Source organism: Lepidochelys olivacea, assembly GCF_965140295.1.
Source record: "Lepidochelys olivacea isolate rLepOli2 genome assembly, chromosome: 3".
Taxonomy (NCBI): Eukaryota; Metazoa; Chordata; order Testudines; family Cheloniidae; genus Lepidochelys; species Lepidochelys olivacea.
In genome coordinates, this window is record NC_140413.1 from 124,356,004 (window position 1) to 124,371,593 (window position 15,590).

The 15,590-nt window shown below is 39.2% G+C and overlaps 1 protein-coding gene across 4 annotated transcripts in view; it reads left to right on the forward strand.

Moving 5' to 3' along the window:
• Window positions 1-15,590, forward strand: part of PACRG (parkin coregulated) — a 499,665-nt gene that overhangs the window by 438,875 nt on the left and 45,200 nt on the right. The window contains exon 6 of one of the 4 annotated variants that reach the window (XM_084625176.1): window positions 9,890-9,936. The exons of the other annotated variants lie outside the window; for them this stretch is intronic. Coding sequence (XP_084481302.1) covers window positions 9,890-9,921 — 32 coding nt within the window. The 3' untranslated portion in view covers window positions 9,922-9,936. The remainder of the gene's footprint in view (window positions 1-9,889; window positions 9,937-15,590) is intronic. 4 annotated transcript variants of the gene reach the window in all.

Consider the following 15,590-nt stretch of genomic DNA (forward strand, 5'->3'; position numbering starts at 1 on the left):
CCAGTGATCTCCCATCAGGGCTTAAAATGAGTTGTAACTTCCCCCTAATCTCCCTCATCCTCCCAGCTCACATCTCTTCCTCCTTCCATGATTTGCTAAGGTCTTTCAGAATGCTGATAGGTGTGCGGTGGAGGCAACATATCCAGCTACCCTTCTACTGGTTGTTGATGCTGCATGTGTGTTCTAAAGCAGTATTTCTCAACCTTTCTGATACCAGGGATCAGCTTGCTGCATTCTTAAACTGTGTCAGAGAGATCTCAGGGACTGGCACAGGTCCACAGACCGCTAGTTGAGAAACACTGTTCTGGAGTCAGCAAAGCACTCCAATATGCAATGTTGTATACTGCCCCAGAAGAGACAATGTGTCTAAGTTCTACTTCTGGGGTACAGAAGGAAAGTTTTCAGATCTGAGGGATCACTTAGTGGGGACCCTAAAAAATTGTAACATTTTAAGAGAATATCACAATATCCTTGAGATGCAAGTAGGGAGCAGGGAGTCCCAGTCACATTTCCATAGGTAAATCGCAGGCAGTATCCTGGGAAGGGAAATATTACAGATAATCACAGGGTGGAGTCAAAGAGGTAGATAAGTTCTAAGTTGAACCCCAAAATGAAGTCTCCTAGCTCCATGCTGAATCCTAAATGTAAGGCCCATATAAATCTCCTAGTAATGAATACCTTGTGGGGAGGAAAATACTACTCATTATTGATGTATGCTTTTGGAGATTAAGGAGCCCAAAAGTGCTAGGAAATTTTCATTTTATTCATAGGCCAGTGAATGAACGTAGAAGTAGCTATAGAACAAGAACCAGTTCACAGTTCAGGACCAGAAAAGCTTCGTTCCCCAATTAAGCTAAGATTATTACTCTTGTCAGAACTATAAATGATGTTGTGATGCAGACAATACAGATTCCTTTACATCAGGAACAAAGGTGAAGGGATTTCATCAATGTAACTCACCTATAACATTCATCATTTTTATTTTGAAATAAAGCAGTAAATAGAGTTGACAATTATTTCAGATAGTAACATACAGGAAATTAGATCATGACTTTTAGCAAAGAGTAATATTAAAACTTTCTATTCCATATGGATGTCACCAAAAGGAATTGTGATTTCAACCAAAGCTGCTAGGCTTTGAATGACATATGGAGTAGCCTTTTTTTTAAATACAAATACTTATAGCAGTGTTATTCTTGCCTTCCACATTTTTCCTGCCATCATGATTTTAAGCATGAACATAGTTTGAGGGTCAACATGAATTTCAGATGTATTATTTGTGCTTGGGTTAGCAATATAATTTGACTCTCATAAAATTAGCAGATTTAAATCTACTATTCATTGAAGACCCATCTACATTACAATATATATTTTTGATTTGCATGCTAATTCTGAGATTGATGTTTAGTTTAAAGTATAGTTTTTCACATCCACTTGGAAGTGAATTTAGCCTTTTATACATGGTGCAGATTAGAAAAGGGTTGATTTCCTGATTCTATTGTTATAGCATATTTTAAGAGAAGAAAAATATTTGAGATGAAAATTGAAGTAAAAAATTGTTTAATGTTATTTTATGTAACTATTAATATATTACATAAATGGATGTTATACCAAGTATGCAAAAGCAACATAATAAATCTTAATTGTATATTATTTAGTGTCCCCTTGGACAATAAAATGTGCTTTAAATCAGAGACTTTCACTGTAGCTGTTGGAGTAAAAGCTGAGCAAAAGCTATCTATACTGGAATATTCCTTATAATTCAGTAAACCTGTTTATTTTTGTGAGGAATAAAATTTCAAATAATCTGGGGAAGATACAGTTTGGGATATTTATTTTGTTAATAAAATATCTATTTCAAGCAGTGCAAATTAGCAGTCTGAATAAATGTGTTATATTGCAACATACTTAGAGCTAGAGAGAGAAATTTTGCCTTTCCAATTGCCTTTCCAATTTAAAAAAGTAAGTTGCTTCATGAGGATGGTTTAGATTACCTGGAAGCAGTCCACATTAATTGATACGATAGGTTATTTTCCCTTCCTCTTTGGCTCTTTGCGAAAAAGAGGACTGGAAGGGCTTTGCGCAGCTAGGAATAGAAGCACTAGTCTCACATAATCCATATACAAACACTTCTCAAATTTATTTACTAAATAAGGTAATGGGGAAGGTATTGTGCAAATTCCTCTGATAACCTTTCCTGCTGACATAGACCTTCGCGAGGTTAGTGAAGTAAGCCAATTATGAACTATTGTTAGCATTTGACAGGAAAGGTGATGAGTGTTTCAACTCAGAGTTTTCAGTAGAATTTGGAGAAATGAATTGCAGTGACTTTAAATAAAATTAATGCTGTGTTTTTAATTTAGTAATAGATAAGTAACTTTATTGGCAACTGGCAGATCAGTGCTACACCTTAATTATTGGTAAGTTTGTAAATTGCAATTCTGTTAGAGTAAAATGGTCTCATTCAGTTACACATTTTTATTTTATATTTCATTCACATATGTTCTTTGCATTCATTGATGCAAAAACCAGTGTATGCTACACCAAGAACAATTAATAAGACTGGCAAATTATTATATAAATAATGCATTCTCATTTCATCACAGAAGAAGAAACAAATATATAATGCATATTCTAATGGAATAAGATATCTTTAGAGTTTTTTATAATTCCTTTTTATTTACTATTTTCATACTACACTAAACATACATATCAACATGGCTGATTTCTGCAGAAGCACAGCACACTAGCAACAAACTTCAGTGGTAACAAAGGAAACACTGTGGGGGTGAAAGCATTCCAAAAGCACCAAATTGTCAGTGCTCCCAAAAATATGAATATGTAGAAAAAAGAATAAAGTAGATACAGATACAAACCCAAATAACTCAGCATCTAAACACCACACAGCTGCTTCAATTTAACTGCAGTAGTGGCATTCAGGTTAAACAATGGAATACAAAAGTCCATCTATGCTTCTGAGAAGCGGCAGGGGGATGTGCTGCCCCAAACTTATCAGTAGCCCATCTCTTTGAGAAATGACTATAAAATGTTACATTTATGCAAAAAAGGGAATTCTAATAAATCTATTAAAATATCAAACACATCTTTCTACCAGTTTAAACATACCATGTATTAAAGGAGGGAGAAGTCTTGCTGGCAATGGCGCAACCTAGTTTTAACAAGAATTTAGTCATCAGAAGTCTCTACCAAAGGTCTCCTGATCAGATCTCTTATTTTAATAAGGCAAACAATTAGCAATCTGAATTCAGAAAATATACCATTTCTTCTTGTGGGTAACTGAGTTTTGCTGGGAACAGTTAATACCTTGTCCTCTGTTCCTTCATCCATGAAGTGTTTGATTTCCCTAAATTCTTTCCCCTAGTCTTGTCATGGAGTTCATATAAAAAAAAGAAGATAATCTCATTCTCTTCATAGAAGAGTTCTTTTTATATTCTTGGCAACCTTTAATACTCATTCACACTCCCTGACATCAGTCAATGTGATAATGAAGATTCTCACCATTCTCCTTTACCACCTGATCTCCTCATAGCACAAACTGAGGGTAATAATTTCTCCACAGAACATAGTTCTTCTTTAATATTTAGGGTGTGTATGATTTTCAGAATGAGTTTTCCGTAAAAATTACTGGATCAGGATATTTATCCACTAGGATCCCAATTACCCTTATATGCTGGGATCCCATTAACCCTTACATTTTAACAATTAGCAATTTAACATGCCTCTCCCACCACACACAAAATACTTTTAATCACTGATTTAGCCGAGCAGCTTCCACTGAATAAGTTGAACAATGTGCATAGAACTGGAAGAAACCTCGAGAGGTTATCTAGTCCAGTCCCTTGCACTCATGGAAGGACTGAGTATTCTCTAGACCATCCCTGATAGGTGTTTGTCTAACCTGCTCTTACTCTCCAATGATGGAGATTCCACAGCCTCCCTAGGCAATTTGTTCCAGTGCTTAACCATCCCGACAGTTAGGAAGTTTTTCCTAATGTCCAACCTAAACCTCTCTTGCTGCAATTTAAACCCATTGCTTTTTGTCCTATCCTCAGAAGTTAAGAAGAACAATTTGTCCCTCCTCCTTGTAACAACCTTTTATGTACTTGAAAAGTGTTATGTCCTCTCTCAGTCTTCTCTTCTCCAGTCTAAACAAACCCAGTTTTTTCAATCTTTCCTCACAGGACATGTTTTCTAGACCTTTAATAATTGTTGCTCTTCTCTGGACTTCCTCCAATTTGTCCACATCTTTCCTGAAATGTGGTGCCCAGAACTGGACACAATACTCCAGCTGAGGCCTAATCAGCACGGAGTAGAGTGGAAGAATTACTTCTTGTGTCTTGCTTACAACACTCCTGCTAATACATCCCAGACTGATGTTTGTTTTTACAACAGTGTTACAATGTTGACTCATTTAGTTTGTGGTCCACTATGACCCCCCAGATCCCTTTCCGCAGTACTCCTTCCTAGGCAGTCATTTCCCATTTTGGGTGTGTGCAACTAATTGTTCCTTCCTAAGTGGAGTACTTCACATTTGTCCTTATTGAATTTTATCCTATTTACTTCAGATCATTTCTCCAGGTCATTATGAATTAATCCTATCCTCCAAAGCACTTGCAACCCCTCCCAGCTTGGTATCGTCAGCAAACTTTATAAATTTACTCTATGCCATTATCTAACTTGTTCGCTGCTATCTGCAGTCACTCCTAGTCTCTGCTAATCCATTCCTTTTAATTGGATAGTCTGAATGACATCGCCTCCAACTTCCCCTCTGCCAATGTCAAGGAAGCTTGTAAACTCACCTTGCTAAGTAGCAGTTCCTCCATCAGTTTCTTTCTAGAGCTATCTTTATCCACAGTTGACATCTGTGTGATGACAGCCAGAGAAGGAGTCAAAGATGGCTTCTGGGGAACTGGAATTGAGGTTGAAGGTCTCAAATTAAAAAAGTCATTTATTTCTGGTTTAGTTTTGCTCTTAGGCATTATTCACAGCTCTTCTCTCTCTTCAAACAAAAGGAACAGTGGCCCCACTAAAGAAAATCCAACGTTATTGAATGTGCTAGACTTAGTAAATATTAACTTTGGCTCTCAGAGCCCATCTACAGCATGTCTTTCAACAAAATCAGGCTCCCCCTCTTACCTCCACCGTGTTTCCCTTTTTTCTTCATTTACCTCTCCCCTCACAATGTATTCCTGCTAATGACAGCCTCTTCATCACATGTAGCTTTGTGGTTTTCAGTTTGATTTCAACTCTTCTCCTACAGTCAGTTCTGCCTGTGATAACTAGTAGTGAGAATGCAACCAATAACAAAATATTAATTGTTAATAATGTACAAAATATCACATGACCAAACATGTGGTCTAAGGCTAGGCACATAAAGTCTCAAAATGTACATTAAAATATATGTATTAGCAGGAAAAATGCTCTGAAATAGGTCTCCACAAATTACATATACGGATCTTGATTTACATTACAGGGAATTTTCTGGGAATACCAGAATATCAGTTTTATATCTCTCATGTCAGGGAGGTTTACATTCTCAGAATTTCAATCCAAGGCAAACCTTTCTATGTTAAGTCTCTACCTAACTACATTTTTCATCCAACATGGGTTCAGACTATTTGTACTCATGTAACTTAAAACCAAAATTTGATTTTCTTAAAGTTTAGATTTGCCAAAGGATTAGTCCTTAGTGTATTCTTAAAAGATGTTGGAATTGTGGATGACAAAGGGCCAAATTTCAGTTTAGAGTAAAAAGACATCATTCACTGACTTCAAAGGAAGTTGCTCCCTCTCCCTTGGGACTAAATTTGACCCAAAAAATTTAAGCTACTAATATAGTTCACACTGAAAAGTGAGCATAGCTTGTGCAACTGATATTTTATTATGATTTGGCTTTATTTTTATGGTTCTTATAATAAAAAAATGGGCTAGAGACATCAAAAAATAAATGCAACCTTTACTGTTCTTCATTGTATAAAGTCCTCAGTTTGCTCACTGTATAAAGACCTCCGTTTGCTAGTAAAAAAGGATATAAAAACACAAGTGTTAGGACAATTAACCAAAGGCCAATTAAACACAGAAAAGTGCAAATAAAGCAATTTAGTCAGAGTGTCACAGTGTACAGCAAAATATTCACATTGACCTCAATAGACAAGCCTGTCCTAATAGCATAATTTAATTTCTTAGTAAATTATAATCAGTCTCTCTCTCTGTCTCTTGTCTAATGTGCGAGAGAGAGAGAAATTAAAGCACTCAGGTGTACTTGCTGCTATGATGGTACCACTACACTTCCATGTCAGCCAGCCATGATACTTGCAATCATTACTAGCATCACAGTGGCTGGCCCTTGTGTTCCAAAAGCACTAATTACAGCTAGAGGACTGAGAATTTCTGTGGCTGTACTACTGTGACGTGAATGTTTTCCTTAGACCACAGTTTTAACACTAAATACATGGTTAACTTTACACACATGGGTAGCCTCATTGAAATCAGGATGCAGGCCTAAATCCATGTACAATTTAAGCAGAAAACACTATTTTATCTCCTCCTCCCCCCAATATGAGACTTGTTTTAAAAGACATTATTTTACATCTCTGACCTAGAGTTATTACTCTACAAGTATTGTCCCTGACTTCTGAAATAACCATATCTTTTACCACAATGGAAGTCAGAGAATTGATCAAACTCTGAGAGTAATAATCCTTGTTTAACTAGAGAGTTATCTGAGATATTTCTGCTAGAATGTTTGTGTCATGTTTGAAGAGGAAAGGGGGCTTTGTTGTTGTTGTTCTTAATCTAAAATGGATTCTAATAGAAAAGAGACTTTCACAGAGATCATCCCCTTTAACCCCAGCAGCAAAACCCAGTACAGTCAAATTACAGTTTGTGTGGTTATTTTCAAGAATTTCAATCTTATGGTGTAACCTTCTATTACAGTATCTCTTATCAGAGTGCTAGAAAGAGCGTTTAAAATTATTAACCTGTTTGAATTCTCTGGGCACTGTCACTTACAGTTTTAATATCACCTTAAAGTACTACAATTTTTCCTTCTAAACTGGCTAACAGAGTCAATCTTTTACTCTACTTCTTCCTCCAGTAATCTTATAGGGTCAAATGCTTGTTCTTGTACATAGCCTGAGTATTCAGGTTGTGCACAGGGGAGATCTGGATGAATCCAGAAGGAATTTCCAAACCAATTTTATAGGCCTAATAGATTTAGAAAAGCATCTAACTATTGGATGTTTATCCTAACTTGAATTTTGAACCTTTTTAGGGTTACACAAAGCTAATCTTTATTTATGCACTGATTGAGAAGTGCAGTTCTAAAGAATGCATACATGGAATGTATTTTTAATCAGGATTTTATAAAACATTGCATTCAACAAACTAAAGGTAGACAAGAATTGAAGCTGATTATCTTGTATAGATGTATTCACCAATGTTAAGTATATTGTTTGATAATATACTATTTCTCTCTATCCAAGTGGTGTCAACAGGGTTTTGCTCAATATCAGAACAACAACTTAAGGGAGTGGTTTGGTTGTTCCTTTCAGAGTGTGCGTCTGCCTTTTGAGATAATTTCACTACTATATTAGGAATTTCCTCTGAGAAAGGAAATATTCTCTTTTTTCCTGGAGAGAAAAGCAAATTCTATAGTTCAGACAGAAGCTCTTTGAAAAGACTGGACAAGTTATCTTAGCAGTAACCCCTTCTAAGAGCAGGCGTGAAGATCTTATCTTGAGAATCAATTTTAAAAGAGTATTTTCTGAGCGTAGACTCAAATCCTGCAAGTAGTTATGCACATGCTTACCTTAAAAAGCAAAGGAACTACTAACCTGACTACGGTTAAGCATGTACATAAGTGTTTGAAGGAATAGGGCCATGTGATGGAGTGTATAAACCCTACACTGACAGGGAAGGGGCTTGGGAGACTGGGTGCTAAAATAGCCCTGCCCCTCTGGTGCTATCAATCATGCACGGTAGAGAGGAGGGCTATAAAAGGAGGAAGCTGCAGTACACAAGGGGAGAAATCTTCAGAAGGAATTGACTAGAGTAGCTCTTGGAATGGCAGGAGGAACCCTCATGCAAGAAACTGCCCAGCTCTATAAGGAGTCTGGCAATCCTCAGGGGTAAGGCTTGTAGGGAGAGTCTGACCTGGCTACTAGCCATAAAGACTCCAGCAAAGCTGCTACCCAGGCACCCCTGAAATAAACTAGTGCCTCAGGCTTTTTGTTGCCTTGTTATTGACCCCAGGAGGGGCTCAGTTTGTGTTGACCTAAACTTTTGCTTTTCCCCCACCCAGAGGTAAAGTAAACAGGCCCCCAAGGGTGGGGTCACTACCAGGAAAGAGGCTGTGACCTGTACTAGGCCAACCCTGTGATGGAAACTGGGCATGGTGAGGGCCCCCAACCCAACTAGGGAGGTGCATCAAAGATACTCTTTAATGTAATGTAGTCTGAGATCGCTAATAATTATTGCATAACTACAATCCATAAACGCAATTTCTCTAAATGGAAATGGAGAAAAAAATTTGAGAACATTTTACTGTATTTTAAGACATTGCTTTCAGTGATATGACCAAATCTTCACAAGATTAGAACTTCTGTTTTTTCCCCCAATTTTTGTATTATCTTAGCAAAAAGAGATTATGATAGTCCTGACCTGATGCAGGCAGGGTACTCAGGATATTTAGTTGATGAAGCCGATACTGTGAGTGGTGTTTGGCAGACACAGTTGGTGTTTCAAGTCCAATTAAAGTTGTCTTCAAACAGTTTCATTCCATCATTATTTACCATTCATAATGAATTAGTTCATTCAGTAGCTATAGTTTCCTTAGGTGCATTGATGTGGACACAGCTACAAAACAAGGACAGACACATGCATGGAATTAAGCAGCAGACCGCAACTTTTATTAAACTTTTAGCACAAGGGAGGGGCACTGCCTTCCCATCACCTATACTCTCGTCTACCAGGCATTTAATTGGTTCCAGTGCAGGGGTTTGAGGGCTCTGTATGATATGACCCATAACTTGGAGCCAGGATTACAGAGCTTCTTACCATATAACCCATAAAGTGATGTGGGCTCTCCTCAGCTCTCTCCGAGTCCTACATCCTCCCACCTCGGAGGAGGGACAGAGGGTGCAGCAGGGTGGGGACCTTGGCCCGCAGAGGCCACAAGGTCTCACCCTACCACATGAGCTCAAGGCCCATCCCAAAAATCCCAAATCTTTTGCCTCTGGGAACCATTCATTTTATTCTCTTAACTGCACTGGCAACCAGCTGTGAATTGTGACGAGTAAGCAACACCACCCCAGTACCTCAGCTAGGTACCGTGCACATCCCTAGTTTACCCACTGTGGCTTGCAGGTGCTGTGAGAAAGGCAAAAAACTCCCCGGTCCTCTGCTAATTTGGTCCATGGGAAAAAAAATTCCTTCTTAACCCCCCTAAACAGGCAATCATCTAGACTCACAGCATCTGTCAAACCTGGTTCCCATTCCTAGTTCGGGTGGGCAGGGCAGGCTGATGGAACGGAGCCAGAAGAGCTCTCCACATGGCCTCTGCGCAGGGCTAAATCCTAGGAGCTGAGGAATGTTGGCCAATCAGCAATCCTCTCCCAGCTGGCCAGTGGGTGCCAGAGACTCCCATGGGAGAAACTACCTATTGTCATTGGCAACTGCCTCCTTCCCTAACTACTGAGTGTCCCCACATCTCCATCAATATCCCCCACCTGTTGATGCGAGTGGGTAGCATTTGTCTACTATGCAGCTGGAGTTTCTCTTTGAGACTATCTTTTAAAGGTTTCCTTTGTCCACTTTGGGTTGCTTTTCTGTCTACTCACTTTGATGTGTGCTTCTTATACATTTGTAGGATATGACCTAGGTGAATCTTCCTGGGGCTAGTTCACTCCAGTACAGGTAATTCTGGTTATTTTATCTTACCACTTTAAACTGATGAGTAACAAAAAATGTGTTTCATATGGAAACTAACATTTTGATGTTTTACGGATAGCAAGCCCATGTCTCTGTGCTATTCCTTAGGGTGGAAAACACAACTGCATTTTAGTTAGATTTTTGAGCACAGTTGAATAATGTTTCCTTCACATAGCTGTATAGATGACCAAATGGAGAACTGGTTTCCTGTGTATATGATGTCATACCCCCATACTTGGGAATGCAAGTAGTGAGGACCCTTATAAAACATATTTTGGTCCCCACATTTAGCTCTTGTACCATTAATCCTAACATTTGATCTAAGAGTGGACCTTATCCTTCAACCTTTATTCACATCAATAATCCTTAATCACAGGAGTTGTCCCCTATTAGTCAATATGATTAAGGACCAATGGATCAGCCCCATTTTTCAGTGCTGGTTGGTACAGACTTGAAATAGTCTGCAATACTACTAATCAAATCAAAGTTTTCCAAGGCATTTGGACCAGCACACAGAGTACAAATTGCACCTCCTTGCAACCGCAAGGGCCACTATGTTCTAGCGATAACGGGAAGAGTCGTCTCTGGTACAGACCCAGGGTCGGCTCCAGGCACCAGTGAACCAAGCAGGTGCCCGGGGCGGCAAAGGTAAAGGGGTGGCAGGATGTTGGGCTCTGGGGCGGTAATCTGCCCTCAGCAGCGGTGGGAATTCGGCGGCCGCTCCGTCAGCGGGTTGTATTGTTACTGTTCCCCTCCCACAAAAGTTCCTGAGGGAGAGCAGCTACAGTTTCTATCAGGCCCTCCAGCAAAGGCTGCACTGGGAATGTGCTACAATAGTGCCTCTCCTGGCTACTATGGCCACACCCACTCCCAGCCCAGAACTACTCATCTGGGGCTGTACTGGCACCTTACAGGCGTCCCAATGGAGGGCCCCAGTATATACTGGTTTATGCAGACAGCCTAGAAAGCAATAATGATTACAACAAACTGGGGTGATAGTGGGCAATAAAAGAGTTTGCCGTGTGATATACAAAACAGCCAATGCAGATTTAGGCTACGTATGCCAAGCACATCATAAGGCAATGAAGTAAAGTTGTTAACATATGGTTATGGTATAGCTGTACTTGAACATCGTATTCAGTTCTGGGCATTACATTACCAGAAATGTATTGACAATAGCAGGCAGTTTAGAGAAGAGCAACAAAAAATATATTGACAGGTTTCAGAGTAGCAGCCGTGTTAGTCTGTATTCGCAAAAAGAAAAGGAGTACTTGTGGCACCTTAGAGACTAACCCATTTATCTGAGCATAAGCTTTCGTGAGCTACAGCTCACTTCATCGGATACATATATATTATGCTGGAGGACAGACTTCTGAAGAAAGGCTAAAAGAGCTAATAGCTTTGCTAAGGCAGGACATAAGTTTATGAATATTTTGAATGCTTTAAGCAAAGAGAAATTATGTAGAATGCTACCAAGGGACTATAACTATGAGTAATGGGATGAAACTAAGAAAAGGAAATTTTAGGCTAAATATAAGGTAAAACATTTGAGATTATGATGTATCAAACTGCAGAATTATCTCCCAAGGGAAGAGATAGGAGTCTCATTACTTAGGACTTTTAAAACTAGACAATATGAACAGTGGAAAATGTACCATAGGGAACAGTTATGTCTCAGCAGAGAGAGAGATTTGATAATCTAAAAGGTCTTTCTCCATCTCCAGTTTCTATTATTCTGTTTTTATGTAAACAGAAAAATGCTTAGGTCTATCACCAAAAGAGAAAATCTTCACTTTCATCATCAACCTGATATGATTGGTTTTAATCTCTGAGATGAAATTAAGTCAACATCAGTCATGCTTTAGCTAACCTCAGGAGAAAGCTTAGGCTGAGCTTTATGGCTTTTGTTTATGTTACCAATAAATCCCTATGAAAGGGGTAAATTTGAAGCATATGAAGTGCATGAGCACTTTGTGTGGAGCAGAGTGGAATTATATCAAGCCCAGTGGACTCAGGATGTACCCAGATGTGAGCACCAGAGTGCTTAGTCAAAACTGACTTACTGCACACAAAAGGACTGCATCTCTATGCAGGTCCTGGAACCTGACCCCTCTGACAAGCACATTTTCTCCTAGGGCTTTTCCTCATCTAAAGGACTCATCCAGGAAGTGATACATATATCTGGAGAAGGTGTTGGCTGCATTAGAGTTGTTTATTTTTATTATTGGAGCAAAAAGAGGAAATATAACATGACATGTTGATTATGACTACTTATGCAAGAAGAAACAGGGCATGTCAGTCCAAATAAATGAGTAACTTATTTTATTGTTAGGTTTCAGAGTAACAGCCGTGTTAGTCTGTATTCGCAAAAAGAAAAGGAGTACTTGTGGCACCTTAGAGACTAACCAATTTATTAGAGCATAAGCTTTCGTGAGCTACAGCTCACTTCATCAGATGCATATCGTGGAAACTGCAGCAGACTTTATATATACACAGAGAATATGAAACAATACCTCCTCCCACCCCACTGTCCTGCTGGTAATAGCTTATCTAAAGTGATCATCAGGAAACCATTTCCAGCACAAATCCAGGTTTTCTCACCCTCCACCCCCCCACACAAATTCACTCTCCTGCTGGTGATAGCCCATCCAAAGTGACAACTCTTTACACAATGTGCATGACAATCAAGTTGGGCTATTTCCTGCACAAATCCAGGTTCTCACATCCCCCCCACCCCCATACACACACAAACTCACTCTCCTGCTGGTAATAGCTCATCCAAACTGACCACTCTTCAAGTTTAAATCCAAGTTAAACCAGAACATCGGGGGGGGGGGGGGTAGGAAAAAACAAGAGGAAACAGGCTACCCTGCATAATGACTTAGCCACTTCAAGTCTCTATTTAAGCCTAAATTAATAGTATCCAATTTGCAAATGAATTCCAATTCAGCAGTTTCTCGCTGGAGTCTGGATTTGAAGTTTTTTTGTTTTAAGATAGCGACCTTCATGTCTGTGATTGCCTGACCAGAGAGATTGAAGTGTTCTCTGACTGGTTTATGAATGTTATAATTCTTGACATCTGATTTGTGTCCATTTATTCTTTTACGTAGAGACTGTCCAGTTTGACCAATGTACATGGCAGAGGGGCATTGCTGGCACATGATGGCATATATCACATTGGTGGATGTGCAGGTGAACGAGCCTCTGATAGTGTGGCTGATGTTATTAGGCCCTGTGATGGTGTCCCCTGAATAGATATGTGGGCACAATTGGCAACGGGCTTTGTTGCAAGGATAAGTTCCTGGGTTAGTGGTTCTGTTGTGTGGTATGTGGTTGTTGGTGAGTATTTGCTTCAGGTTGCGGGGCTGTAAAGAGTTGTCACTTTGGATGGGCTATCACCAGCAGGAGAGTGAATTTGTGTGGGGGTGTGGAGGGTGAGAAAACCTGGATTTGTGCTGGAAATGGCCCACCTGATGATCACTTTAGATAAGCTATTACCAGCAGGACAGTGGGGTGGGAGGAGGTATTGGTTCATATTCTCTGTATATATAAAGTCTGCTGCAGTTTCCATGATATGCATCTGATGAAGTGAGCTGTAGCTCACGAAAGCTTATGCTCTAATAAATTGGTTAGTCTCTAAGGTGCCACAAGTACTCCTTTCCTTTTATTTTATTGTTATGATTACTGTATTTTTTTCCCGGAAAAGATACTGCTAGGAAAAGAGTTAAAGTGCAATAAATTAAACTAGTGTAAGGTCACAAAATCTCCATATAATAACCTACCATCTCATGAAAATGTAGTCCCTATAGAAATCATAGCATAAAATTGATGATACTATTTAAATGAACATTAGGGCTATATGTTTTACTCCCTACTCTAAGCCAATTAACAAAGAAATGCTAGTTGGTGCCAGCAACAACTGTCCTCTTTGACATGAAGGAGGGGGCGGGGAATACTTGATGTATATGCAGGTGTTACTTATTTCTGTTTGAAGACAAATGCACTTTATACGCAGTTAGAATTCCTGCCAGCCTGTAAGTGATCAGCAGGAGGAAGAAAATACCATAGATGCTTTAAAGAACAGCTGTGGAAGACCGTGTTTCCATATCTTTTATGTAAGATCTTGATAAAATTCTGCAAGTGGTTGACGGTATAAAGATAAATTCCATTAGCATTATAGGCTTGCACCAGGCATTTGTTTTTATCCTACTCTGGCATTTAATTGAACTCCATCCAACTTAACACAACTGCAGTTTTCATTTGATCTTCTTTAGAGAAGTTATCTATTCAGCTGCCAAAGCCTGTCATTACCATAACACTAGAGACCCTCACAGATTAGTAAAGGGTTCCTTATCCCACAAGTTTTGACATTTCTCAGTCTATTAGAGACTGTCTGGATCCTGAGTGGTGCTGATCTCTTGGAACTCCCATAGACATTGGTGGAAGCTGATGCTTTTGGGGTTCATCCAAACCAGTAAGGGGTTGCTTTGTAATCCTGGGTGCTTCTGTGCTTTGCAGCTTTGGCTCAGAGCTCTGACACCAGCAGCCAGTTTACAGCACAGTGACCTCACCCTGGCTTCCACCACCCTGGTTACTCCTTGCAGGGTGACACCAACAACCCCTCCAGTCCCAAGTCTCCCCAAAACCATCTCCTCTGCTGTGCTCAGCCTGTCTCACTGTATCACTTAGAAAATTGTATCGAGTTTGCTGGTCCTTTAAAGAGACAGTACATGGCACCAACCTATTAGTTCAGATGAAGATTTTACTGTTCACTTTGGAACACTACACTAAGATGGTTGTATAATAAGACAAGATTAAATTTATTAACAAAGAACAAATATTTAAGTGATACCAAGTAGAAGGAATTGAGAGAAATTGTTGCAAACAAAAATAGGTTTTAGTCTTTTTTTTCAGACTAATTTTCTCACTAGGATCCAACACAGAACTCAAAGCACTTGGTTCTTTTATCTCTTCAGGTAAAAGATGCCAAAATGGCTCTCTACCTCTGCTAATATCCTCAACATTTATCTTTGTTTTCCAAGTCAGGAAGCCCTCCTAGGGGCTTACCTTGCTGTGTCCGCCAGGGAGCTGATACCATGTTAATTTTTGCAGTCTCCTTCCCATATTGTGATAGAGTGGCTATTTCCCTCCTCTCACTAGTTTGATGACTATTTTTTATGTAAATGTACTTTCATTGTGTCTTTGTTTAGACACGTTCAAGCAGGCAGGACCACATTCCTTTATCTAGGGTGAAATGACTTAAATCCTACCTGCCAAACACATTTAAGAATATATTTCCAGCCTATATTTAAAACTTTTCACATATCACCTGCACATATACCATGCAATAATATCAATGACCAGCATGTTACCAGTTTGCATATGATTCCTTAGTTATGTGATACCTTTTAGATACAGGTTAAGAGAAAATCAAGCCAGAAGAAATACAGTGATATGAGTCCATGCCTCTTTTGCTTTCAGTTGTCTGAGAGCTATTATTTTCATCTTTAACTATCATACTGTGCATCAGTCTTGAAATGTTAGCCTTTCATTGCCTACCTCCACCCACCTATTTAGATGGTAAGCTGTTTAGCGCAGGGATCATCATTTGTTCTGTATTTGTACAGTACCTAGCACAA